This window comes from Crocuta crocuta, unplaced genomic scaffold (genome assembly GCF_008692635.1).
Source record: "Crocuta crocuta isolate KB4526 unplaced genomic scaffold, BGI_CrCroc_1.0 scaffold886, whole genome shotgun sequence".
In the NCBI taxonomy this organism is placed as follows: domain Eukaryota; kingdom Metazoa; phylum Chordata; class Mammalia; order Carnivora; family Hyaenidae; genus Crocuta; species Crocuta crocuta.
Genome location: NW_027530624.1, coordinates 247,497 through 274,955, shown reverse-complemented (window position 1 = coordinate 274,955; position 27,459 = coordinate 247,497). Strand labels below are relative to the sequence as shown.

General features: G+C 56.0%; 2 protein-coding genes across 4 annotated transcripts; one reads left to right on the top strand and one right to left on the bottom strand.

Annotated features, from left to right (window-relative positions):
- Nucleotides 1–2,491: 2,491 nt before the first annotated feature.
- DEDD2 (death effector domain containing 2) lies at nt 2,492–21,194 on the bottom strand. Of its 3 annotated transcripts, none has more exons than XM_077768158.1 (5): nt 21,169–21,194; nt 18,675–19,041; nt 16,885–17,007; nt 12,062–12,202; nt 2,492–3,699 (listed from the first exon to the last, which is right to left on the bottom strand). In XM_077768158.1, exons 2-5 carry the CDS (start codon nt 19,000–19,002, stop codon nt 3,308–3,310), a joined length of 984 nt encoding a protein of 327 aa, XP_077624284.1. In that variant the 5' UTR covers nt 19,003–19,041; nt 21,169–21,194; the 3' UTR covers nt 2,492–3,307. The 3 variants fall into 3 exon arrangements, with proteins under 3 accessions (XP_077624284.1, XP_077624283.1, XP_077624281.1); XM_077768157.1 differs by lacking the exon at nt 21,169–21,194 and adding an exon at nt 19,618–19,795; XM_077768155.1 differs by lacking the exon at nt 21,169–21,194 and adding an exon at nt 19,656–19,793.
- A 197-nt stretch (nt 21,195–21,391) lies between these two features.
- On the top strand, nt 21,392–26,036 carry ZNF526 (zinc finger protein 526). The gene is given in 3 exon segments (XM_077768153.1): nt 21,392–21,461; nt 23,384–24,659; nt 24,662–26,036. Coding segments are annotated over 2 exon segments (1,977 nt in total). The 5' UTR covers nt 21,392–21,461; nt 23,384–23,404; the 3' UTR covers nt 25,384–26,036.
- Nucleotides 26,037–27,459: the final 1,423 nt, after the last annotated feature.

Genomic DNA, 27,459 nt, shown 5'->3' with positions numbered 1-27,459 from the left:
CGGGCAATGTATTTCTCAACGTGGGAGACACAGGTGTTGTACAGCTTCCTAACGCCATCTCACTGTTGTTGTGCACTTTTCAGAATGTTATCTTTCACAGTTGAAATGTCTCCTGGTGGTGTTCATTTTTAACAGAATGCGCCGGGGTCCAATCCATGAAGCCTTCCTGCGGCCCTCCACTCGGTGCCCTCTGGGCTCCCCCAGCCTCTGCTACTGATCCGGTCACTGCCCGCTCTGGGCTGTGGCCCGCAGTGGCCCCGGGCTGGCTTGCCCACCAGAACAGGAGCTCCCCAAGCCGGCGCCCCGCGCTGTCAGGGGCCCCCCGGTGGAGGCCGGCGCAGGCAGGGCCAGGGACACGCGCGCCACCACGCCCCAGGCACACGGGGCCCTGCCTCACGTGACCAGTTTGCACTGTAATTGTACTGTAACTGACATCGGCCGCCAGCCTGAGGGAGCAGATGGCCGCTGTGCAAATGAGGGGGCGGCTGACTCTGCACAGCCACTTACCTCTGACTCTGTCCATCTGTCTCTCGGCATCCCATTCAGGAATGTTCCCTAAAGGCCTTCACCGGGCCTCCTCTCTCTGCTGGAATGCTCCCTCTCTGTCATTCGGTTGAACTCCTACTCATCCTTCAAGAGCCAACTCCAGGCTCCTCTCGTCTGTGAAACCATGGCCTCCCTTCCTCTGAGCTCCCACGGGCCCCTATTTCGCCGCGCCGCAGCCTGTCCGCGCCCTGCCCCATGGAATCCTTCTCGACTCCCGAAGCTCTTTGATCTCCGTGGGTTGTCTTCATGGCCTAGGTCTGACTCACTTCTGGGCCTCAGGGGTGTGACAGTCACCGCGGGAGGCCGGCGCGGACTCTGGCAAGTCCAAGCGAGCGCCACAGCGGACGCGCTCTGAGAGCCTCCGGAGGCGCGAGACTTCTCAAGGTTCCCGCCACCGCCGGCTCTTGGCATGCACTGCGCCTGCGCGAGCTCCAGCGGCCTCGCGGTTAGGCGTCCCTACCTCGGGCACGCGCGCGTGCCAGCGAAGGGGGCGGATTTTCGGCTGAGGTGGGTGGGGCGGGATAGGAGGGGGCTGAAGAATGGAGAGGGGAGGAGCACGGGCAGGGCCTGTGCCGCGGAACTGACGCGTGGACAGGGCCTGAATCTCCTCCAGCTAGGAGGCGGGGCCTATCATTCATACGGGGCGGAGAGACCGGCTTCAAAGCCTGATGGAGAAGCACGCCGCGATTCGGCCCAGCAGAGGCAGGACCAGTAGCAGCTCCCACTCCCAAGTACGGAAAGCCCCAAACCCCGGAGAGAGAACCTACTCCCCCCAGACCAAGGAGGGTCCCCGAACTGGAGGGAAGGAGAAGGGGCGTGGAAATCCCCCCACCTGACTCCCCAACCTGCCCTCCACTATCCCTCCGCAAAGCACGTATCCCTCCCTGAAGCCCGTCTCCTGTCAAACATGGGGGTAAACGGGCCCCTGGGTCGCTGAGTCGGTTGAACGTCAGAATTTGGTTCAGGTCACGATCTCACAGTTCGTCCAAGCCCAGTGTGGAGGGTGGGGGCGCTGTCAGCACAGAACCCACTTAGGATCCCCTGACCCTCTCTTCTCTCTGCCCCTCCCTCACTTTCTCTCAAAAATAAACTTTTTAAAAAGGGGGGTAAAAATCCCTACTTCACACAGGCTAAGCATTTAAATAGATCGAGTGGGTGTCTAGCAGATCTTAGCTCCATCCCAGAGAGGACAAAGGTATGATCGTCAAGTCACATAGCAACTAGCTAGACCAGGTCTTGACTCCTGGACAGGACTCGGCTGCTCCTAGACTTGCCACTCTGTTCCTACACACCAACGGACACCAGGGTTCCAGGTTCCCATATGTGGACAGGAGCGCCCCTCCCCCCATGAAATGTCAGCGGACCCTGTCCACTCCCTCTCACCCCACCCCCATACCTGGTTCCCTTCCCACACAGGAAGGAAAACATCAGTATTGAGTAAGAAACCTGAGTTCCTAAGCCCTTAAACAAGGTGAGGGAAGGAAAAGGAGGCCACAACCTCCTGGAGCCACAAGGCAGCAGGAAGAAGTGTTGGGCCTCCGGAGGAAGAAGGCAGGTCCAGATTTAGGACTCTCCAGAAGGCGCAAGGCATCATTTGGACAGAGATTTCAGGCAGAGAACTGGGCTCATGATCCATTTGCTTTCCAAAGCTTTGGGCTAAATAGCTAGCCCACCTCAGTGAATGACACCACCCTAGTGCTCCCAGGAACACACAACAGCCGAGTGTGCACAAACAAGATTGGGACAGGTTATGACCCCAAGGCAGTATTTCCTTTGACAGATGAGGAAACCTAGGATAGGAGGAGGGCAAGCCTATGGCAGCAGAGGATACTCCAGCATCCTGCTTCCTCTAGCCTGATACTGGGCCAGGAACTCCAGGATGGGTACTAGGCCCAGGCCCTCATCAGCTCCTTCCTCCACCCATAAAGAAAGAGTCCTAGGGAGCCTCGATGCCCACCCTAAGCCCCAATCCAGGGCAGTTTTATTGGCGCCATTTGTAAAAGGCCTTTCCCATCAGCCCCAAGCCTTTGCCTTCCCTTTCTGAGAAGGAAGAGGACTTCTGATCCTGGCCCCATGGGCAACAACACACTTGGTCTAATGCTGCTGCACTGCGGTGTGACACGCCGGGCGTAGGTCCACATGCCAGTCTGCGGCCAACTCTGGGGAGCAGGACAATGTGGAGAGCCAGGTCTGTGTATGGAAGCTGGGCAGAGCCCTGGCTGGCTGTAGAGATGTGAGGGCAAGGTGAGCAGGCCCCGTGTGCACCCTAGCCCCAGAGCCCAGAGTAGCTGGCGTCCAGGGTTGGGAGCAGTAAAATCAGAGATCCTGAGAGAGAAGCCCTTAGGCCCAAGACATGTGCGGAGCAGGCCAGGGCAGCCAGGGGAGATTCCAGAGGGGGCAGTGAGCACGTGTGCACAAAGCCCAGGGTCGGGGACACGGTGTGCAGGGGGCCTTTGGTGACTGTGTAGGTATGCCTGCCTCCCTCCCTTTCCGATCTGCATGCCTGTGCCCCCCGCCTCCTGAAGCTGAGGGAACACACCTGGGGGTAGGGCTGGGGGAAGGCGGGGAAGAAAACTCAGGTGGAAGTGGTTCAGGCCTCAAAGCCCACATCCTGTGGGAGAGGCTGTAAAGGGGCCAGGCCACCTGTCCCAGTCCTCAGAGCTGCTGCAGTGATAGTCCTCTAGGGGCAGAGATGGATGTCCTCCAGGGAAGAAAGTGGCCCAGAGGCTAGGAGGTGGGTTCAGTCCTGCCAGGTCCAGGATCAGGAGGCCTCAGTCGGGCGCCGTCCCCCCTCCTCCTCCATCAGCAGCAGGCGGCGCCGGCCAGCCTCGTAGTCGGCCTCATCCACACTGACCAGCAGGCGGACAGCCTCCCGGCCCACGGCCTCACGAAGGGCCTCAGTCAGGAACACGCCCCGCAGGGCCTGCAGCAGGGCGCCACTCAGGTAATCGCCCCAGAAGGCGTCCAGATAGGAGAGCTCCGAGAACTTGATGTCACACACCACGGAGCCCAGGTCCCGGGAGCGCAGCACTGCAGTGGCCTGCCCAAACACGTCCAGCTGCCGGGCCAGCGCCTGGGGTCGCCGGGATGCCACGCCCTGCTCCAAGGCGGGCCCGTGCTCACAGTACTCTGCTCGCACCCTGAGCCGGATGTCTGCGGAGGAAGGAGGGACTGGTCAGGGAGGAGCCCACACGCGACACACTGAGAGATGCGACCGGGGAGGACCGCAACCCTTCCTCCCACAGTCGAGCCTCCTCCAACAGGCTCCTCCCATCCCCCCATGGGTTGCTCTGCATCTCCCCACATCCTTCCCCCTTCTGGTAAGCATACCCAAGTACGGGTGACACCCTCGCATGGCTTCCCTCCTGTGGCCTGGCCTCTGTTACCTCTTGACCTGGCAACCCCCTCTCCCCTCACATGCCCTGCTCCAGCCTCAGCACCCTGCTGCACCCCCACCCACCAGGCCCAGCCCTGCCTCTCCAGCTGGAGATGCTCTGCCCGTCTTCACAGGACTTGCTCCCTTACCTCCTTCAAATGCCACTTTCCCAGTGAGGCCGCTCTAACCTATTTAAAACTTTACCACCACCACCACCCTGGCGCCCAACATGGCCAGTCTCCCAGACCCTACGCCATTTCTTCCCAAGGCACTTTGCACTTTCTAACCTCCTCTGCGCTCCCCTTATACTGTCAGGCTCACCACCTGTCTCCCCCCCCACCAGGAGCCCCTGAAGGGACTGTCTCACTCACTTGTGCAGCCCTGTGGCACATGGTGGGTGTTCAACATGTATTTGTGAAATCACCACCACATGGACTAATGGCCCTGCCTTGAGACAACGGGCCTCACCCCCTCCTGCCCTCAGGGAGACTCCTGCGGGGCCAGCCACATCGCTGGCCCAGGGAGCACCGCCCGGAGTCTCCAGGCCAGAACTGGGCTGGCTCTGCCGGCAGCAGGCGCTCTCTCCCCTCAGAGGCTGCTGAGATGGTGAGCTGTAAGCCTGGAGCTGCGGGGGGCCACTCTACCACCCGGAGGGGAGAGGCACAAAGCCTACTCAGGGTCACCAAAGGAGAGGAAGAAACGGAGTGTCCCACACGAGCCCCAGACACCTGGATTTTCAGCTACCATCCGCTCCCTCTGTGCTCAGGCCAGCCTGAGCGGAGCTGCTGCTGCTTAGAACCCTGACCACGGCTGCCCAAATGAGATGGCAGCTCCGTGCAGGGCACAGGACCTGAGACTTCCCAGACTGTCCCTGTAAATGTGACCTCAGGCATGTCACCTCCCTGTGGGATTACTGAACTCCCACTCATGACTCAGGCTACTAACAGAACCTCCTCCCCACACAACACCGCTGCCCTGAGGATCAGCTGGGAGCTGGAAAAGACAAGCACTACCAACTCATTTAATCCTCAAACACTCCATGAGACAGGCCCTGCTATCACCCCAATTTACAGGTGAGCAAATGGAGGCAAAGAGAAGTGAAGCAATTCGCCCAAGGTCGCCTAGCCAGGGAACGGCAGCCCTCCACAGAGGTCACTGAGCCTCCTGTGCCCCAGAGGACAGCTTTGGATCAATGGAGAGATTCTAACCCAGGAGCCTTCAGGCACCAGCTGTGCAACCTGGAACAAGTCATAGCCTCTCCGAGCCCAGGTTCTTACCTGAACAGGGAATTCCGACTCTGAAAGACTGTTAAAAGGGTTAAAAAAAGAGCAACGATGGAAAAGAACTAGCAAGCACAGTAAGGCGTACCTGACGGGTGCCCTGAGAACAGCGGCCGCCAGAAGCTCCAATGTGCCAATGCTTTGGGTGGGGCCACGGGGCAGGGTCAGCCTTGTGGGGCAGGGGCTGCCAACCCATTCGACAGATGAGGAAACTGAAGCTCTGGAAGGGGAAGGGCCACATCCCCGACTCCCTTCACCTTTCACAGTGTCAGCCGCAGAGCACAAGGTGAAAGACACATCTCTGCTCCCCCAGATGACTTCTCAGTACCACCCACTTCCTCCTCCCACCCCAAACCCTTCTGCTTTCAGCCTGGAGGGGACCCTCACCCGCTCAGCTTGAGACCCAAGGAAACCTAACTAGCCTTGGCCCCTAGGACTTCCCATGGCACTCAGACCCAGCTCCCTCCACCTAAGAACCACCTAAAACCTCTGGGCCCACATCCTTGCCTCCCATGAGTGTCTGACCGCGCCCTCCGTAGGTGGGGGCTAGGGAGCAGGGGCCTGGGAGGAGCAGCACCTGTCTAAGGCCACACAGGGCAGCTCAGTGGCAGAGGCACAGAGCCAGGTGGCGGAGTCCGACAGACCTTGAGGCGAGTCCCGGCTCTGCCACTCTCTAGCTGTGGGGCCTTGGGCATGTGACCTCACCTCTCTGAGCCTCAGTTTCCCCACCTGAAAAACATAAAGAGACAAACAAGAGGTCCCTGCCGCATGGTGCGGTCATGAGGGTTAAACAAGGCGACTCATGAAGCCCCAGAGCATAGGGCACAGAAGGCACCCAGAAACAGGAACTGCGATTTCGACACCCACCTCTCTACCCAACACAGCCCCTGCCCAGGCCTGGCCCTCTCTTGCTTGGGCCGGAGTCAACTTCCTCCCTCATCTGCTCCTTCGGTCCCAGCTGCAGTCCCCCATGCCCTGCCCTCCAGGCACAAGGGCAGTGCCCCCAGCATAAGGCTTACTCACACGATGACCTGTCCACCTCCTCTGCCCCACAACACCCACTCACACACCAAGGCCCAGCCCATAGAACTGCACATCCCATGCAGGCACAACCCTCCCAGATCACCTTTCTCCTCAGCACAGATCGGCACTCAACCTGGCGTAGAAACCACTCATCCTGAGCCTACCCCCCGACATGGCAGGTGGTAGGAGAGGACCAAGAGACTACCGTGTGTCGCATCCGTTCTTCCATTCAACAGATATATTTACAAAGTGCCGGGAATGCTGGCGTGAGGTGCATGCCCTGCCACAAGCGGGCCTGGGAGGTATGGAACTCTGGTTAGGGAGCACCTCTCCGGGGCCAGGCCTCCTGATCACAGGCCCCAAGTCCCCACAGCACTTGCCTCATCCCCACTGTCAAATGAGGAAATCCTTCACCAGACCACAGTCCAGCCTCGGGTCTGGAGCACGAAAGCATGGTACAAAGAGAAAGAGGACAAGGAGACTCCACGAGGAAAAAGAGGCCCTACATGAGCCACCCCTCCGTCCCTGGCCCTGAATCATGGGCACCGAGCTCAGTCTCTCAAGTCTTCACTGAAATGACTGAAGGGCAACAGCTGACACATACATGGTAGGTTACTGCAGAGTGGCACACACGTGTCACATTTATTAACGCTCCAATGAGCCCTGCAACCTCATCTGGTAGTGCTATTACCTCCTTTCTGTAGATGGGGAAACTGAGGCACAGAGGATGAGTCACCTGCCTAAGGCCACATGGACAGGAAATGGCAGGGCTGGAATTGCAACCCAGGTGCCTGGCTCCAGAGCCTGAGCTCTTAACTACCCCTGTCCTATTTGCTGCCACTCACACAACGACACACAGAAACCTGGAATTAAAAGACATCCTGAGGGCCATGAGAGAAAATTAGAGACAGCAAGCTGTAATTTAGATTGCAGTGATCAGACAGACCCTCTCCAGGAAATGACACTGGAAGTAAAATGTGAAGAACAAGTAGATCGAGACAGAAAAGCCAGGAGAGCGAAGAGCAGCATTCCCAGAATATGACATGGCCCGCACGCCAAGTCCCGAAGCAGGAAATGCACTTGAGGTGTTCACAGGCTGTGGGCCGGCGGCAGCGTGGCTTGAGCCTGGAGGAGGAGCAGGGCACAGGGCAGGACCGACTGGAGGGGTGGGGCCAAGCCGGTGGGTGGGGCAGGGAGTCGGGGCCCCTGAGGTGACCACACCCCTCCGTACCTCCAGGGCCTCCTAACATGGGCACCTGCTCGTGGGGCTGCTTTGGGGATGCCTTGGCTGGATGAAAGTCAAGAGCAGAGGCCAGTGCCTGGCACGTGATGAGCCCTCCAAGGGCCTCAGAAAGGACATGACCTCATGCCGAGACGACTCCAGCTGCACTGCGGAAGCGGCAGGCGGTCAGGAACAGAGCCAGGGCAGGAGTCAGGGAAGGCCAAAGGTGGCTGGGCCAGCACAGAAGCAGCACACGTGCAGAGAAGTGGACCGCCCGGCCCAGGTGCACCACTGAGGAGCAAAGCCCAAGAGTGTCCGGCACGCATGCAGCCGGGGCTGGGGGCCGGCCGACTTGGTTCCTCTGGCCACAGTCCCTCTCCACTAGGGTCACTGTGCAGAGAGGCTCCCTGCCTGCAGGGCAGAGGCTGTGGCTACACTGTCTTAGTGAGCAGAGCCGCTCTGGCTTCCGGCACTCAGGTGGGCCCCAGGGACCCTTGATCCCCCCTCCCGCCCCTCCCTTCTGGGGCAGAATGTGATGCAGAGGGAAATGGGAGGGGACCAGGGAAGGGACCGCACAAGGGAGAGGCAGCCAGAGAGGGCTGACAGAAAATCGCAGGTGCTGGTTTTACGAAGGAGGCCCTGGAGGTGCGGAGGGGTGTGGTCACCTCCAGAGGCCAGGATTCCAGGAGAGCGGTGGCACCCCATCGCCCTCTTCAGTCTCTTCCCCAAGACGTGTCAAACGTCAAAATTCTACTGAATAAGGAGAGGCTGCCACTGACCCGACGGCAGAGACAAAATGAGCAGACATTACCTGCTGCCCAATGGAAAGATGGAAGGATGGAAGACCGCAACACCACCTGGGAAGCGAGCTCAAAAATACAACAGAAGTGCAAACCAGAACCTGATCAGGCCTCTCCAGGCCTGAGCAGCACTTTTCAGGAAATACAGACAAATAGGGGAACACGTTCAATTCACTCTACCGCAGGGAAGCAATTGGCAAACTCCAGTCTTCAGGAACCTACAGAACAACTACTTTCAACAACACAAGACGAGGGGGATGAGGGAGAGAAGATGGCAAGGCAGGGAAACCTCCGAGATCAGGAGAGGCTTAGGGGAGCCAGCACTCACGAGGCACCTGGATCTTTGAGCACTAATTAGACATGTGATACTAAGAGACTGTTCCATTTTTCTGGTGTGTGTGTGTGTTTTTTTTTTAAAGAATTCTGATCTTTTAGATCAGCAGCAGAAAATCTACAGGTGAAATAACAAGACAAGACACTTGAAATTGACTCCAAAACAGTACGGATGATGCAGCAAGATCAACCATGAGTTGACAGCTGCTGAAACCAGAGGAAGATGGGACAAGGGTTATCACGGCATATCTGCCTCTGTACCTTCTCCACGGAAAACAGGGGAAAAAAGCAAAGCTCATCCTGTCACTCAAATCCTCTGGTTGCTTTCCATCATTTAAAGAAATGAGGAGCACCTGGGTGGCTCAGTCAGTTGAACGTCCGACTTCGGCTCAGGGCATGATCTCACGGTTCGTGAGTTTGAGCCCTGTGTCCAGCTCTCTGCTGTCAGCACTTCGGATCCACTGTCTCCCCAGATTCCTGCCACCTCCCCCGACTTGTGCTCACTCTCTCAAAAATAAATAGAACACTGGGGCGCCTGGGTGGCTCAGTTAGGTTAAGAGTTCGACTTCGGCTCAGGTCATGATCTTGCAGTTTGTGAGTTCGAGCCCTGCGTCAGGCTCAGACCCTGGAGCCTGCTTCAGATTCTGTGTCTCCCTCTCTCTCTGCCTTTCCCCTGCTCACACACACACACTCTCTCAAGAATGAATGAATAAACATTAAAAAAAATAAAATAAAAAACACAGATGCTTAACCGAGCCACCCAGGCGCCCCAACTGCTCACCGTATGAACAGGGGACAGCTCAGAGACTGAAGCCTGCTTCAGATTCTCTGTCTCCCTCTCTGTTCCTCCCCCACTCATGTTTTGGTCTTACACTCAAAATTAAACAAAAGTTTAAAAAAATAATAAAACAAACACTAAAACGTTCTTTAAAAAAATAATAAAAATTACCAAAAGCCCTGGCCCATGGCTGCTGGCCCAGCAGGACCGGCCCCACCACCTCTTCCGCCCCCACCTCCCAGCCGTCTCCCCTTGCTCCCTGCCTCCAGCCTCGCCAGCTTCCTCACCAGCCCTTCATCACCACCAGCTCACTCAGACCTTGGCACCTGCTGTCCCGTATCTCACCCTCTTCCCCAGCCATATACACACTCACTTGGTCTCTTCCAAGGGGGCTTCTGAGACCACCCTACCTTGAATATGCATCTTAAACTGCATTTCCCATCACTTCCCACCCCTTGCCCTGCCTTCTCCTCTCAGCCACCATCTGAAGTCCTAGCTTGGCTTTCTCCTCCCACCAAACCACACACCCTGTGAGCACGAGCACCTCCCATCCCCGCTGTGCCCAGCGTGCAGTAAGTGCTCTGAGAACACATGTGGGATAAGAGAAGGAGCCAACGCTGCCACTCTGCACGGTGGGGGCTGTCACCCCTACCTCAGCGCTGGCTTGAAAATTCAGGGCCAGATGAGTGGCCTGCCCAGCACAGTGCCCAAGCTTAGGACACTCCAGATGTCCTTCCCCTGGGGAAACCGAGAGTTGAGTCTAGTTCTACCCCTCTGGGGAGAGCAGCTGACTTGGGCTTACCCACCACAACTGTCAAACACCATGAGGGGGCAAGAACGGCAGGTCACTCGGGCCTGGAGGAGCCTCCTTCCACACCCTTAGTACTGGGCCTCGTTAGACGTGAGCCATCCCGGGGGCGCCTGAGTTAAGGCGTCTGACTTCAGCTCAGGTCATGATCTCACGGCTCATGGGTTCGAGCCCCACGTCAGGCTCTGCACTGACAGCTCGGAACCTGGACCCTGCTTCGTATTCTGTGTGTCCCTCTTCCTCTTGGCCCCTCCCCCATTCATGCTCTGTCTCACTCACCCTCTCTCTCAAAAATAAACAAACATTAAAAAAAAAAACAACAAAAAAAACAAGTGAGCCATCCCAGCTTTTTCAGAGGGAACCACCAGGGCCCTACTGGGGAGAGACTCCCTCCAGCCCCACCCTGCCCAGTGAGTCAGCAGTCAGACCTGCTTCCAGTCCTCCCCGCCACACCCTAGGTAAGCGCCTCCCGAACGATCGCAGCCCTGTCCTCAGGGAAGAGACGTGAAACCTCTGCTGGCAACAAGACCCTTCCCCAGCCTCAGCTCTGCAGGCTCCCTAGGAGGCAGTGACGCCCTCCACCAGCCCTGTGGCTCTGGTAATTATTGCCTGCCTCTGGGGACAGTCACACAGGGCAGCCACCCCCACAAGCTGGGGGCTGCTGGAGGACACTGGCTGACTCTATTGGTCTGTTCCTCTTGGGGGCACTAGGCAAAGGTATCTGAAGCCTCACAGGATGCTCAGGGGAGGAGGTACCGGAGTGGTGCGGGCCCAGGGAAAGAGAGTGGGCCCACCTCCATCCACATCCATCTACTCCCTTAGGACCACGGAGACTTTCTTAAAGGCAAGGTCTAAGCACGAATCTCCGCGGCCGAATCTCCCCACCCGCCCCAGCAACACCTGTGGGCCCAGGCAGCCTTGTTCGTGCACCCCTTCTCCNATTCCCCACTTCCCTTTTGTTCAAGTTATTCAAACATCCCTGCCAGAACACACATATATGCTCAGCACAGGTCCAAGCTCTTTATAAACAGTAACTCGTTTATCAACTTATCTTCCAGAGGGAATCAGAGTCCCGTCAAAATCAGGTATCAGATCACCTCAATCCTCTGCTGAAAACTCTACGTAATGCTCACTGTATGGAATAAAATCCCAACTCCCATCTACTCCAAGGCCCAAGAGCTCGGGCTCAGGCCGGGCTCTTCCACTCACTCCCCACCCTCTGCTCATGGCGCTATCTAAAGCGAGCTTCAGTTTCACTGGTCTGTCACCCTACTAGAAGGTCGCCTCCCCAAGGGCAGGGACCTCGCTGCTATTCCTGTCCCAAGCATGCTGCACAGGAAGAGCAAGAGGAGACACAAACTGGTAGGCAGCGCACGGCATGGTCCCCAGGCCAGGCGCTGGTGAGAACGTATTACTCATTTTCTCTTGCCACAACCCAACTTGGAAATCACTATTATGGGCGTCATCTTACACAAAAGAGTTCGGTCACCTGCCCTAGGTCAGACAACCTATTTAAGTGCCAAGGCCAAGAGGTGAACCCGGCAGCCTGTCCCAGGATCCCCACCCTGCCCCTGTGCAGTATTTCCACCACTGCAACAAAAAAGACTGTAGAATATGAAAACCCATGAAACATTTACTGAAAAAGCAAATGAAATTGAGAGCAGGGAGTGGTCTGTAAAGGCTTCCTGGGGAAGGTAGCACATGCGATCTTTCAGCCCCCGACAAGATGTGAGCAGGCAAGATAATAACAGAAGGGACATCCGAGTCCAGATGGCCAGAAGCCACTGCCTACCCACTAGGTGTGCCACACTCCAGATGAGTGCCTGTCTCCCCCACCCTCCATGCAGTCCGCCAAGGCTCCGTGTGAACATTTGCCAAGGCCCGCAGACACCTACCACAGGTCACTTTGCCTTCTGAGGCAGGTCTGGCTGGCTCCTGCTGCTGCGGGGGGGTGGCCGGGGCCCCTCTCCGCCGCCGCCTGGCACCACCGCTGGGCCGGCCCCGGCTCCGCCGCTGCCGCTTGGTCGGTGGGGAACCTAAGAAGGGAAAGAGAGGGCATGCTGAGGGCCAGGATAACAGAGCACTAAGGCAGGTGCCTGGAGAAGAGCTCAGGGCTGGTCTCCATGCCATGAATACCCTGGGTGAGCACCTCTGCTTCCTGGACCTCAATGGCCCCGTCCATGAGATGGGCAGTTGGGGCACCTGGGTAGCTCAGTTAAGCATCTGACTTTTTTTTTTTTTTTAATGTTTCTTTATTCATTCTTGAAAGAGAGATGGACCAGGGGAAGGGCAGACTGTGAGCAGGGGAAGGGCAGAGAGAAAAGAAGACACAGAATCTGAAGCAGACTCCACGGTCTGAGCCTGAAGCAGGGCTCGAACTCACAAACCGCAAGATCATGACCTGAGCCGAAGTCGGATGCTTAACCGACCAAGCCACCCAGGTGCCCCCAAGCATCCTACTCTTTCCGCTCAGGTCATGATCCTACAGTTCGTGAGTTTAAGCCCCACGTGAGGCTCTGCAATGACAGTGCGAAGCCTGCTTGGGATCCTCTCTCCCCCTGCCCTGCTCGCTTGTGTTCTCTCGCTCTCAAAATAAATAATATAGGGGCACCTGGGTGGCTCAGTCAGTTAAGCGTCCGACTTCGGCTCAGGTCCATGATCTCATGGTTCGTGGGTTCGAGCCTCACATCGAGCTCTGTGCTGACAGCCAGCTCAGAGTCTGGAGCCTGTTTCAGATCTGTGTCTCCCTCTCTCTCTGATCCTCCCCTACTCACCGTGTGTGTCTCCCTCTCTCTCTCTCTCTCTCTCAGAAATAAGTAAAACATTAAAAAAATTAAATAAAATATGAAGACAAAAAAAAGATAAGCAATATGTGTAACCTAGCATCATTTAAAAGAGCACCCCCCACCCCCAGCAGTCCTACATGTGACCTTAATGAAACCCCTGCAGGCTCACACCAGGAAACAGGCCACTGGGGCATTGTTTATAACTATCTAAATGTGAAAACAACGTAAATATCTAATAAGAAGTACAGAGTAACTTCCGGAGTAGCCTCTTTAGGGAAATAAGCAAGGTGTAATCCAAGTGTTTATAACTGTGTGTAATTCACCTAAAAAAAGAGAGAAAATAAAAACATATACATAGTTGCTATTTTTACAAGATGAAACACTAAAGATAAATCGGAAGTAATGAAACTGGTTACCTATTCACTACGGGGTGGGGCAACAACACTGTAAATGATACTTCTAAGAATGTCTTTCCCACATACATTAGTTTTGACTTTTGAGTCATATAACTGTTTTACATATTCAAAAACTTAAAAAGAAACCAAAATAACACCAACCATAAAATTAAACAGAAACAAATGAACCTAGCTATATATGTATACGTAATTAGTAACAGGAACGAAAGAATTATTTCAAGTAACTTGGAAGAACACTCTGACTGTAAACTCTCAGTGGGATATACTCCTAGGACAGGAAGAGCCACAAATAAATGGTATGCTTCATTCAGCAGACGCAGTCAGCAACGGTACTGACGTTGTACTTTCAAAGCTATTTTATGATGGTTGTACAATGAAGCAAATAAATCCATTTTCCGAATGTCATTAAGAACCAGAATTTTTAGGGGCACATGGGTGGCTCAGTCCATTCACCATCCATCTGATTATTGAGCTCGGTTCAGGTCATGATCTCACAGTTCTTGAAATCGAGCCGCATGCTGGGCTCTCCACTGAGCGTGGAGCCTGCTTGGGATTCTCTCTGTCTGCCCCTCCTGTACTTGCTCTCTCTCAAAATAAATAAACTTAAAAAAAAGGGGTTTTTTTGGGGGGGCGGGGTGCCTTGGTGGCTCAGTCGGTTAAGCATCCAACTTCGGCTCAGGTCATGATCTCACAGTTCGTGGGTTTGAGCCCTGCGTCGGGCTTTGTGCGGACAGCTAGCTCAGAGCCTGGAGCCTGCTTCAGATTCTGTGTCTCCTCTCTCTGACCCTCCCCTGCTCACGCTGTCTCTCTCTCTCTCAGAAATAAATTTAAACATTTTAAGAATTTAAAAAAAATAATTTGAAAAATAAGAATCAAAATTTTTAACGTGAAAAGTCCTCATAATGCTAATTTTGAACTGAAACACTACTAGGATTTTTTTTTTAATTTAATTTATGGTTTAGGGGCGACTGGGTGGCTTAATCGGTTAAGCGTCCGACTTTCACTTAGGTCATGATCTCGCGGTTCGTGGGTTCAAGCCCCACGTCGGGCTCTGTGCTGACTGCCAGCTCAGAGCCTGGAGCCTATTTCAGAGTCTGTGTCTCCCTCTCTCTCTGACCCTCCCCTGCTCACGCTGTCTCTCTCTTTCCTAGAAATAAATAAAAATATTTTTTAAAAAAATTTTAATTTACGGTTTGGTTTGGTTTGAGAGAGAGAGAGAGAGAGAGAGACAGAGCAAGAGTGAGCAAGAGAGGGCAGAGAGAGAGGGAGACACAGAATCCAAAGCAGGCTCCAGGCTCTGAGCTGTCAGCACAGAGCCTGATGTGGGGCTTGAACTTATGAACTGTGAGATCATGACCTGAGATGAAGTCCAACGCTTAACTGACTGAGCCACCAGTTGCCCCAAATAGGAATTTTTTTAAAGCAGTCTCTGTTCACTAGAAGAATCCAGAAAAACACGCACACTCAGCACCCAGGTCTTGGTCTCTACATGCCAGAGCCTCTGAAAGAAACCAGGCTTCTAGAAACAGCAGACTCCAGGCCTGGGGAAGGAAAAGTACAAGCCGAGTCCAGAACGACCTGCAGTGACACAGAGCAGGAAGCCCAAAGGATGATGGAGGCAAATCACAAAGACAGTAGGAGCTAGTCAATGTGAACACCAGGAAGAATGACTAATATATTCTAACACAGTAAATAAACAATACATGAGCCCAGAGTGACACTCCCCCACCCCCCCCAAGACAAGAGAGAGAAAAAAGACAAACTTTTTTTTTAAAGTAGGCTTTACGCCCAGTGCAGAGCCCACCCAACAAGGGGCCTGAACTCACAACCCTGAAACCAAGATCTGAGATCGAGTCGGACGCCCAACCAACTGAGCCACCCAGGCGCCCCAGAGAAACTGGTCAAAGACTGCCTGCCAGCTGATAGACATCGAAAAAAGAATAAGGAAATTACCATTTTGTGAACACCGATGTAATGACTGGTCTGGGCAGAGATCACCAGTGCAGGTTAAACGCACTGGCGATGCCCAAGCATCACCCCACAGGTTATTTACTAACCATCAAAGAGGAAAATGTGCCTTGACAAAGGACAAATATGGCAGACACCACCTTAACCAAGTGATCAAACTTGCCCGCTCACAGCAAGAAAACCAGACCTTATGACTCCCGATGTGCTCCAGCGCAAAGCTCACGGCATCGACCGAGGAGCATTCCTGCCAAAAACATGTAACCTGAATCTAACCAAGCCTCCTGACCCACTCTTTTTTTGCACCTTACTTTTTACCTCACTATCGGCCCTAGAAATAAATTACTCTATGCTCTTCTTGCCACACACATTTCCATGGTTTTCAAGTTATAAACTATAACCAGCGCCCAGTGGCTGTTGCCACCCTTGTCTCCTGGTGTGAGTATGTGGGGGCTTTCCCACTTCACAGGAGATACAGGGGACAAAGAAACCAGTTAAATGACACCAGCAGGAAGCTATCAGACACTTCCGAAACAATTGGGGCAGTGTACAAAACAACGAGCCTGACTGGGTCAATAAGGCGATGGACGTCACGGGAAGAAAAGAAACTACAGGGTTGGGGAGTTTGGGTTCTAGACTACGAGGTTAAGGAGACATCATTCAAAGCAGAGAAGCTCAACTATGAGTGGGTCCTGAGAATGGAGTCACTCTTGCGGAGATTTGAAAATGAACCATCAGGATATCAGAGAATTCACGACATCACAACATATCAGGTGTGATATGGTCTGGAGATGGTCCAGGACAACGTCCTTATTCTCAAGAAATGCCTGCTACGCAGAGAAAAAGTGTCCGGATGGCTGTAACTTTCACTCAGAACAGTCAACTAAAAACCCATCATTACGTGTACACACACGTAAAGCAAAAGTGGCAAGATGCAGGGGCGCCTGGGTGGCTCAGTCAGTTCAGCGTCTGACTTCGGCTCAGGTCATGATCTCACGGTTCATGGGTTCGAGCCCCATGTCTGACTCTGTGCTGACAGCTCAGAGCCTGGAGCCTGCTTCGGATTCTGTGTCTCCCACTCTCTCTGCCCCTCCCCCGCTCACACTCTGTGTGTCTCTCTCTCAAAAATAAATAAATGTTAAAAAATAAATTTGAAATTATGTTTGAATGAATAATTCAGGAACTAGGGGAGAGAAGACTGCATAAATGATTTGGCACGGCAATTAAAAACAACCAATTAAAGGTCCTCGACATGAATAAATCTCAGAAAGAGATCCAGCAAAGAAAGCCACATGAGGAATACCCACCACGTGATGTCATTTGGATGAACTATAAAACCACAACAAACAATTCCATACGTTACTTCCGGACAGATGCTTTTATAGAACGAACGAACGCGCGCGCGCACACACACACACACACACAGGAATGCAGAGACAGAATGACCCCTTGGGCCCCTTCCTTAATGGGCCGGGAAGGAGCAGGTTCATACAAGGTTCAGAAGGAAGAAAGGGACGCTGCCATCGTGCCCAACCAGCAGCATAGGCTCACCTGTCTCCCACTGACCCTGCTGGGCGTTTGAGGTACTGCTTGACTGGCGACGGCGACGACGGCTGCCTTCTGTCCTTTTTGAGGAAGAGCTGGAGGTGCCGTAGTTGTAACGTTCCGGAGACACTTCACGGAGAGAAAAACAGAAAGAAGTATTCACAGTGTCCGGGGCCCTCCTAGGCCCAGCCTCCAATTCCCGCGTGGACACAGACTCCTGCCCCACTGGGAGCCCAGGTGCCCCAGAGGCCGGAGCCCAGACATCCACACCCTCTCAGACGCTTCCTGTCCAGTGGTTGCTAGATACCTACAGAGACAGACGGGACTCATGACCCCCCGGGGCCACGCACGGTCAGGACCCCTGCGATGTTGCCCTCAGCTCTCCCTGGGGCCCCAAGGAGTAAGCAGGCTCCCCAGATCTTCTCTTCCATAGCCTAACCTCCAGATGCACTTTTCCAAAAACACCGTCAGTTCTTCTCTACTGGTGCCTTTCTCCTGGTCATCCTGGGCAGGGGAAGGTCACAACCCCGCTCCCCAACTATCCACTGCACCTCTAATAACCCAGCCGAGAGCTCAACAGCTCGACAAGACACAAGGGACTCCTGTCCTTAAACCCTTGAGTTTCCCACCTTCCTAGGACTGCTCCTCCAGGAGTGCTTAACCTCAGAGGATTGAGGGCATCATCTCAGAGCCAAGCCAGCCACCTCTGAATCCTGACTCCCACGCTTTCCCCATGTCATCAGCAACTCCCTGAGTAAGTGGCTTCTTACCTCCCTCTCTGCTCTTGCTTTGTTGCCCCCCCCTGCTCCTGCCACGCTGGTCTCTGATGATACCAAATTCATTCCCGACCCAAGGGGTGAAAGCTTGTCTTTCCCTCTGCCTGGCATTTTCTCCCGTGAGATCTGCGCACAGCAGCAGTACAGCCTCCATCCAAACATCACTTTCTCCGGAAACTCTTCGCCGGTTACCCAATCTGAGGAAGGCCGCCTTCACTAGAAACCACTGCCTATCTTCTATATTCTGTTAACTTTGCTTTAATCTTTTTATAACCACATCTAAAAATAAAATATCAGGGTGCCTGGGTGGCTCAGTCAGTTGAGCGTCCAACTTCGGCTCAGGTCATGATCTCGTGGTTCGTGGGTTCGAGCCCCGTGTTGGGCTCTGTGCTGAGAGCTCAGAGCCTGGAGCCTGTTTCGGATTCTGTGTCTCCCTCTCTCTCTGACCCTCCCCTGCTCATGCTGTCTCTCTCTCAAAAATAAGTAAAACATTAAAAAAAAAAAGTTTAAAAAAAATAAAAATAAGTTATTTGCCTTAATGGCTGCTCTCCGACACCCACTAAATGTAAGCTTCGTGGAACACTCTGTCAGTCCCAACATCTTGTACCCCCTGTGCTCGACACATAGGATTCAGTCCTGACATGCAGGCAAGCTGCTTAACTCCTCTTAACCCTGTCTTCCCTGCATGGTGGAGACACCAACAGGGTTTCCTCATGGGATTATTGGGAGAATATAAGGGTAAAGTCACACGAAAGGCTTACTGCTGTGCCTGGCATGAAATAAGCCCTCCATAAACACCTGCCACAAACATCACTGATGTGGCCAAATTCCACAAGCTCACCTCTCCCAGAACCTTGCCTCCTCCCTCTTGTGTTCCTCATTGATATTCTGGGAGGAGGGGCGGAGCGCGCCGGGACACAGGCTGATATGGTGCTGTCCCTATCAGGGCAACCATGGAGGCCCAGCGAGAGGAAGGCCCTGTCCCCACCGGAAGTCTGTCCCCCTGCCATTCCACCTTACCTGGACGGCGCCGCTTGCGCGCCAGGTGCGGAAGCAGGTCGTGGCGCGCCAGCACGCGCAGGAGTTGCCCCAGCAGCCGAAGGTTGCTCTCGTCACACTGCCCGCGGCGCTCCAGCTCCAGCAGCAGCTCCAGGCCGCTTCGGGCGCGGGCCAGACCGCCGGCCGCGCCGGGAGCTTCGTCGAGCAGGAAGGCCAGCAGCTCCAGCTCGCACTCGGTCAGCTGTCCGCCCACCACCTCGAACATGCGGTGAAGCGACAGCATCCCGTAGTAGTCCAGACATTCATCCTCCTCCCAGCTCGGGGCCGGGGTCAACCCGGACAGCGCCATACCCGGGGGAGGGGGGCGGCACAAGCTCAGAACCTGGGCCTAGAACCCACACAGAGGGGAGGGGGCAATGGTCAGCGACGCGGGCACCCGGACCCCACCCCCGCCAGTGCGTCTCCCCAACCTCGATCCGCCGGGCAGGGCTACCTTCACAACCCAGCCCTCTCTGCCTCCCCCTTCCCCCAGAAAGGAATGGTATCGCCCGAGGTCCCCTAGTAACAGGTCTAGACGCTAGACCCCGCTCGTCCTCCCACCAGTCGGGCCGACCCAGCCCGAACGCCCCTCCTCAGGTGGTATGTCCCGAACCAGCCTCCGGACCCGACCAAGTGATTCGGTCCGAACAAGCGCGGGGGCCCATCCCAGGGCACCCTGCCAACTGCCCTTTGACTCTGAGTAGCACTGTCCGGACGTGCCCCTTGGCTCCGGCCAGTGGTACTGTCCGATCGGCGCCGCGACTCCACCCAAATGATACCTTCCGAAAGCGACCCTCTGCCCCCGACAAGTGGAGCCGACCAAAGCAGCCCTTCGCCCCACACAGGTGGTGCTGCCCCTACCCGACCCTCTCGCCCTGCAAGGGCGGTACCGCTCTCTCCCCAACACCCAAATGGTTCCATCTACCCGCCACCAGTCGCTCTCAAGGCTCTCTGGATCCTCACCAGGTTCTGGCGTCTCACGACTCCTGGGCTACGGCCGCAGCCACTTGTTTTGGATCTTTCTGGCACCTTCTCTATTATTACGCCTGCGTCACCTCGCCCCTCCTCCTTCCCCCAACTCGCGCAGGTGCGACCGCCACGCCCCTTCGGCGCAAGCGCAGAGTGAAGCTTCTAAGTCCCACCCCTCCAGGCCCGCCTCCAACCGTAGCGTCTAGCCCGCCAGTGCTGCGCCTGCGCAAAGCGAGAGCAATTCCGCGTCTGAGCTGGATCTGGTACCCGGTTACAGGGTTCTTCTGTGAGCCCGTGACTTAACCCTCCGGGTCCTTGTTGACGCCATGTCAAATCCATCTCATGGACTACAGTTCCATCCTAATCACGACCTAGACGCCCACTGCTCCCAGCTGCCCATGGCAAAGGACCACAATCCCGACAGTCCTGGCTTCAGACAGCGCCTAGGCCCCTTTATGATCAGGACTCGGACGCTCCCCCTTTAGACTGTCCCTATTCCTAATGCCAACCAGGAACCTACATAACAGCTATGCCGTCTCATGACCCCGACTGAAATCTCCCGTCATCCAACAGAAACTCCCATATCCCTGATCAAGACCAGAAAGCTCCCGAATCTCATCTTAGGAACCAATAGCTCCTTCCCGATTACAATAGACCCCTCCATCCTGACCGTGCACCTAATGACGGCATCCATCACGGTCCCCTCATTACAGACACCCTGTCCCCGTCTCAAACGGCCCCCCCCCAGAGCCCTTTCCAATCTCTGCCCTCCAAGGTCACAGGACCTCCCAACACCCCCTCTTCTAACCTGCACCTACAAGTTGCACTCTATCAAGAGAACTGGAGTCCCCGCTGTGTGTCTGAGCACCTCCCCCGAGGCGGGGCCTTGGGCGCGGTGGCCACCACCCCCCGCCCCCACACACACCTTCGTGACATAAGGCGAAGGTCCGTATGTGCCTTGAACCAAATCCCCCACCCAGAGTGGTTCCCCCGTCTCCCCCCCCGGAATTATCTCCCCTTGGAAGGCAGGAGATTTGGATCCTGATTGGCACTGGCTCAGCACTGGCTTTACTTGGGCTGCAGCAGTGACCCTGAAAGAGTCTCTCCCTCCGAGGGCAATTCTCACCTACTGAAGCCCAGTGAATATCCTTAAATCAACTCGAAGAGTAGGAGGGTAGGGAAAGCAGTTTTACAAAATGGGAAGGACTATGCCCATGTTACACGGGTTATAGAGAGCACCCACGGTTTATCAGGCCCTGTGCTGAGCGCTTTTACGTGTTTGATTTCATCCAATCCCCTCAACAGTCTTTGAGGAGAGTCAAGCCCGTTTTACCCAGGACTAAAAGTGAGGCCCAGAGAGGGGAAGTACCCCAAGTGTGTCTGGCTCCAAAGCTGTGCTCTCGGAGATGCTCAGCCTCTTCAGCCATGAAATAACACCTCTGCCGAGGTCTCCCGCCACCCAGTCCGCTCCATGGGCCCTCGCTTTCCAATGATGCCCACTTCTCACCACTTAACTTTCTGACTCTTGACAGAGCAGCCCTGGAGAACTGCGCAGGCGCTCGTCTGAGGCCTGACTCCGCCCACAGGCCACAGTTGTGTGCGTGGAGAAACTCGCCGAGCCCCGCCTGAGCGTCAACACGCAGGCGCCGGGGCGCGTGCCCTCTGCTGCCGACTCTGATTGGCTGTCACGGGTAAGGGCACCGCCCAATGGTAGGTGTGGATAGTGAGGGGTCCCGCACGCCTGGAGCAGAGAGGGTCTGTGTCAAGAGCGGCGGGGGCTGCAGGAGGCGAGAGAGACGGGTGAGGGCGCCGCGGGGCGGGCGGGGAAAGAGAGAGCTGGGCGTACGGAGGGGGCGGAGGGAGAACGAAGGGGACACGGAGGGACGAAGATCCTTGGGGCCTGGGCTAGGGCGGGAGCGGCGCGGAGTGGAAGGAGAGCGCTCCTTCCTATGTGTCCTAGAGCACTGATTCAGCTCCGGCGGCGTGCGGGAACCTACCCTTGAGCCCGCCGCCCCCACCCCTTACAGGGTGCTCTCAGACTGCGGAGTTGAGAAGTCTGGTCGGTGAAATGGGATGTGTTGCGGAAAAGTTGAACTTCCAGGCCCCTGGTGGGTTCTTTACTGGAAGGACTTACCGATCTACTGTATAGAAAGCCCCTATCCCTCCCTACCAATAGTACACAGTCCCAAAATTGGGAAGGGAGAAATGTGGAAGAAAAGTCCGAATTTTAGATTACTCGGGCCAGCCTTCTAGAGGAATATTTACTAGGTGCCTACTTTGTGTGAGCCATACCCCAGGCTTTGGGCCTCGCCCCGTGGGAGTTCTCTGTTTGGAGTACGGGGCTGTAAACAAGGAACAACTGACCTCTTGGGCTCCGGGTTGACTACTTCCAGGAAACACTTTATTGGATGGCCGTTGTGTGCAGGGCCCCGGCTACTCAAATATCAGTGAGAGAGTTGGAGTATGTAGTTTAAAAAAAAGTAACTCCTGGGCTTTTAAAGTGAATCATTTATTCAAGGAACATTTATTGGACATCAGCTGAAAACAGTCAAGTGCTAGGCTGCGTTATTGTGGAAATTCACGTCTAATAGGAAAGTTGGTCTGTTGGGAGAAGTGGAATGGGCACAGGGTGAGTTAAGCCCTCACGGCCTCACTTCCTGAAGGGAGTATTATTCATTCAGAGAATATCTTCTGAGTACCTGTTGTGGGCTAATCATTGTTTTTGGTGCTGGGACTGCATCAGTGATGAAGAGACTAACATCTGTCCTGGAGTTTAATATGAGCAACTTTGCATGCCTGGCTGCAAGCTGAGCTCCACCTGCCCTCTGGTACTAGCAGATGAGTTAAAGATTGAGACCATGGAGATTGGATTCAGCAAATTAGCAAGGGGTGGGAGGACAGTCGTTTGCTAAAGTGCCTCTGAGCCCCTGTTTTGTGAAGAGGCCTAGGTTGAGCCCCCACACAGGTAGAAGGAGAGATAGAGGCACATAGAGGGAGGTTCAGAAGTTAAAAATCCCTGGCCTAGGTCCATGGTTTTGTTGGTGACATCAGCCCCTCCAGTGAATCAGACCTACCCTGCCTTCATGCTCAGTCTGGAGAGGGGCACAGACCGCGTCCTGGACTCAGGATATTTGCTATGATAGAGGTGGCACAGGTTACCATAGGAACCCAAAGGAAGAAGTAGTAGACATCACCCTGAGGATATAGAGATGTTGTCAGAAAAGGCTTCACAAAGGACATGCTGGGGAGGAGTTTGCTAGATCAGAAAAGGAGAGCTTTCTCGGTGGAGTGCAAATTCAAGCCAAGGGTCTGGTCCAGAAGCCTGCACTCTTGAACACTGCTACACGTGCGTGCGCGCGCGCGTGTGTTTGTACATTAGTAGGGGGAATGGGGCTGCACAGTGAGGAAACTGTACAGGCAGACATCAAGAGGCATTAAGGGACGTGTTCTTAGAAAAGGTGCAGCCAGTCCTCTGGCTAAGGAGGGAGGGTGGCATCCGAGGCCAGACTGAAGGAGGCTGTGTCTCTCACAGATGCCTGGCACCATGGGGCATGGGTCAGCTTCAGAACCACAGGTTTGTTGAAGACTGAGGCATCAGCACTGGCTGCAGGCTCGCTGACTGACAGAGGCTGGTGAGCGGCAGGATGGGCGAGGAAGCTCCTGAGACATTCTCCCTTCTCTCGGGTTCTCGATGTTTCACCAGCTTTCCCTTTTTTCTCCAGGCACTGCCCTCCCTCCCCACCATGGCAGAGGTGGCGGCTGAGGTGGCTGAAGTGGCTGAGATGCCAGCACAGATGTTACCAGGGGCGATGGAGACGTCAACACTGCCGTTAGGAGAGATGACGGAGATGTCGACAGAGGTGACCGAGATGACACCTGGGGAGGCCCTTGCCTCGTCCCTTTTCTTCCAGCACCACCAGTTCATGTGCTCTGAGTGCGGCAGCCTCTACAACACGTTGGAGGAAGTCCTCTCTCACCAGGAGCAGCACGTGCCCGCTGTCACAGAGGAGGAGGCGCTGGCCACCCAGGATGCTGGCCTGGAGCCAGAACTCATGGCAGGCACCGAGGATGGGCCTTTCCAGTGCGGGGAGTGCAGCCAGCTCATCCTGTCCCCTGGTGAGCTCCTGGCCCACCAGGACGCCCACCTCCGGGAGTCTGCGAGCCAGATCCAGTACCAGTGTGGGGACTGCCAGGAGCTCTTCCCCTCTCCTGAGCTGTGGGTGGCTCATCGCAAGGCCCGGCACCTTTCCACTGTGGCAGCCGATCCACCCGCGCCGCCCCCTCTGCCTCCCCCGACCCCAGCACCTCCCCTCCTTGCCCCACCCGAAGTGAAGATGGAGCCCTACGAGTGTCCCGAGTGCTCCACCCTCTGTGCCACTCCCGAGGAGTTCTTGGAGCATCAGGGCACCCACTTTGACTCCCTTGAGAAAGAAGAGCGCAATGGGCTCGAGGAGGAGGAGGAAGAGGAGGAGGATGAGGAAGATGATGAAGAGACAGAGGAGGAAGAGGAGGTGGTGGCAGAGGTGGGTGATGATGCCCCAGGAGGCGACAGACCCACAGCTGGCCGGGCCCAGGGCTGTGGGGACTGTCCCCCCCGCTGGACGTCATCCGAGGCACGCCGGCGACACCGGCGGGCATCCCGTGGCCCGGCATCGGCAGCCCACCCGTTCCACTGCGACCAGTGCCAGCGCAGCTTCAGCTCCGCGAACCGGCTGCTGGCTGGCGGGCGGGCGCACGTCGGTGGCACACACGAGTGCACCACCTGCTCCAAGGTCTTCAAGAAAGCGGCGTCGCTGGAGCAGCACCTGCGACTGCACCGCGGCGAAGCCCGCTACCTCTGTGTGGACTGCGGCCGCGGCTTCGGCACAGAGCTCACGTTGGTGGCTCACCGGCGGGCACACACCGCCAACCCCTTGCATCGCTGCCGCTGCGGCAAGACCTTCAGCAACATGACCAAGTTTCTATACCACCGGCGCACCCACGCGGGCAAGAGCGGGGCGNACCGCCGCCGCCCCCCGCCCCGCCTGCCCAGCTGCCCTGCCCCCAGTGCCCCAAGTCCTTCGCCTCGGCTTCCCGGCTCTCGCGGCACCGGCGTGCGGTCCACGGGCCTCCCGAGCGGCGTCACCGCTGCGGGGTGTGCGGCAAGGGCTTCAAGAAGCTGGTCCACGTGCGCAACCACCTGCGGACGCACACGGGCGAGCGGCCCTTCCAGTGTCACTCATGTGGCAAGACCTTTGCCTCTCTGGCCAACCTCAGCCGCCACCAGCTGACGCACACGGGCGCGCGTCCCTACCAGTGCCTGGACTGTGGCAAGCGCTTCACGCAGAGCTCCAACCTGCAGCAGCACCGGAGGCTGCACCTGCGGCCCGTGGCCTTCGCCCGCGCGCCCCGCCTTCCCATCACCGGTCTGTACAACAAGAGTCCCTACTACTGTGGGACCTGTGGTCGCTGGTTCCACGCCCTGGCAGGCCTGCGCCTGCACCAGCGGGTCCACGCCCGAGCCCGGGCCCTGACCCTGCAGCCGCCCCGATCGCCACCTCCTCCCCCGCCCCCGCCACCTGAGCCGCAGCAGACTATCATGTGCACGGAGCTGGGGGAGACCATTGCCATCATCGAGACGTCCCAGCCGCTGGCACTTGAGGACACGCTGCAGCTGTGCCAGGCCGCCCTGGGGGCCGGGGAGGCGAGCGGGCTACTGCAGTTGGACACAGCCTTCGTGTGACGCAGCCGAAGAGCAGCAATAAGAGAGGTTGCAACATCAATCGTGGGCACCCCCGGGAGAGAGGGGACCAACCCCCCAACCCCCCTGGCAAGCCACTCTGGCACCCAGTTGGGTACCAGGATCCACCCCGGCCTCTTAACCCACTGACTCCTCACAACGGCTCTGCCGGGTGCGCCTTGTCGCTTTTCTTTGCCTCAGGGGAAACTGAAGCCCTGAGACGTGACGTGATCTGTCCCAGGTCACCCCAGTGCATTACAAAGGAGCATTTGCCGAGGCTCTTTGCTCTACACCTGTCACTCTGGTGCCCAGCAACGTCAGGTAACCTTTCCTGAGCCCCGAACATGTGCCAGATCTGTGCTGGGCCCTGTTGCATACCTTTTCGGGTTCTCGCTTATCCCTAAGACTGTCCCCTTCCCTGGACCCTGGGCACACAGGGACTTGGCTCTGCCTGGTGGTGAGAGAGGTACTTGACCTCTCTGGGCTTTCCTAAGCTCACTTATGACAATGTGGAAGGAAACCTCTAGGCAGCCAGGTACCCAGCTGCAGGCTGGGTGATGCTGGGACCCCAGGAATGACCCGGACCCAGACCCAGGCTCTTACGCCAGCAGGCGCTCAGTGGGGTACACACAAGTACAGATGGCCTTGCTCTCTGAGTGTGTCTCATTGATTCATTCAGCCTGGGAGTCCGCTGGCCTCCCTCCCACATGCCGGGCGATGCCGGGGACTGGAGAGGAGTCGGGCCCCTGGCCTGCCCCTGGGGAGCAGGCAGATCTCAGTCCCAGGATCCTCAGGACTGTGGTGGGGATGCGCAGGGACAGTGGGATCCCAGAGCAGGTAACAAACCCCTTGGAGGAAGTAGTTTTTGTGGAAAACTTAGGAATCCGCCAGTGAAAGAGGAAGAGAAAGTTAACAGGCACACGGCACTGCAAAGAGGGTGAGTTCTTGGTATCCTTGGAGACTGTCCAGTTATTCACAGCTACAATGACAGCACACATGACCGCCTAGCCGTGGCAGGCACCACAGCTCGCACTGCACGTGGATTGTGACCCAGCGGGCCTGTGAGGTGACCTCAGTATTAGCCCTGCTGTCCAGATGAGAAAACAGGGACAGGGACTCACCCAAGGTCTCACGCTAGGCAGTAGTGTCGCTGAGATTTGAATCCAGGTGGTGGCTTCTGCCCACATCTGTAACCAGTACCCTTGAGCAAGTGTGACCTGAAATCAGTGCAGGGGTCGGGGTGCTCAGAGGATTTGCTACATCTGGAAGAAAAGTGAGGCGGTGTCACTCACCAGTTGGGGTTTGACGGGGGGCCTCGAAAGATCAAAGGCCTTAGGAATAAGAAGAGATCCCCAGAGCCTTTTTGAAGGTGACCTAGGGTGGCAGTCCTTCACTCCCTAAACAGAAGTAGATGATTTATGGCCGGTCCCTGGACCAAGCTCCCTCCAGGCCTCTGCAGCCCGAAGTGCTCAGGCTGGGGAGGACAGGGCCTGGGCAGGCCATGAAAGTCAGACTAAGAAGTTGGGGTAGTGGGGAGGGGAGGGTCATAAGCGGGGGTTAGGGCTCCTGGCATCAGGGTGGGGCAAGGAGGAGGCTGCAGATGGTCTACGAGGGAAAGGATGGGGCCAGACCAGGGCTGAGGCCACAGGAGTGGGAGGAAGGGGGACACCCTCAGTGACCTCACTGCTGAGCAGATGTGAGCAGCAGGAGATAGGGGTGCCCCGGGACTGCCCCTTGCCCAGACCAGCCCTTCTCCCTTCTGTGGTCTCCTTGCTGGATATACTTATTCTACAAACAAGGTGATACCCTTGTAGAGGGTGTTGAGCAGGAAAGGCCAGGGATTGTTCTGGACAGTATACAGGTGCCCGTGGGCCTGGCCCAAGCAGACTGAAGAGTCCAGACACCACAGGAACAGCCCCTGAACTCTTTGGGACATGTTCAAAACCCCTTCCCTTTTGGGGCACCCGTCTGGCTCAGTTGGTAGAGCACGCAACTCTTGATCTCAGGGTCGTAAGTTCAAGCCCCCCCGTTTGGCTTAGAGATTACTTAAAAAAACAGTAACCAAAAAAAAAAAAAAAA

Coding starts and splice junctions, on each gene's coding strand:
- DEDD2 (XM_077768158.1), bottom strand. CDS start 19,002: ATGGCGCTGTCCGGGTTGACCCCGGCCCCGAGCTGGGAGGAGGATGAA. Junction 12,203..16,884: donor GCAGGGTCAGTGGGAGACAG/GTGAGCCTATGC, acceptor TTCCCTTCTTAG/GTTCCCCACCGACCAAGCGG. Junction 3,700..12,061: donor AGAAGGCAAAGTGACCTGTG/GTAGGTGTCTGC, acceptor CTTCCTCCGCAG/ACATCCGGCTCAGGGTGCGA.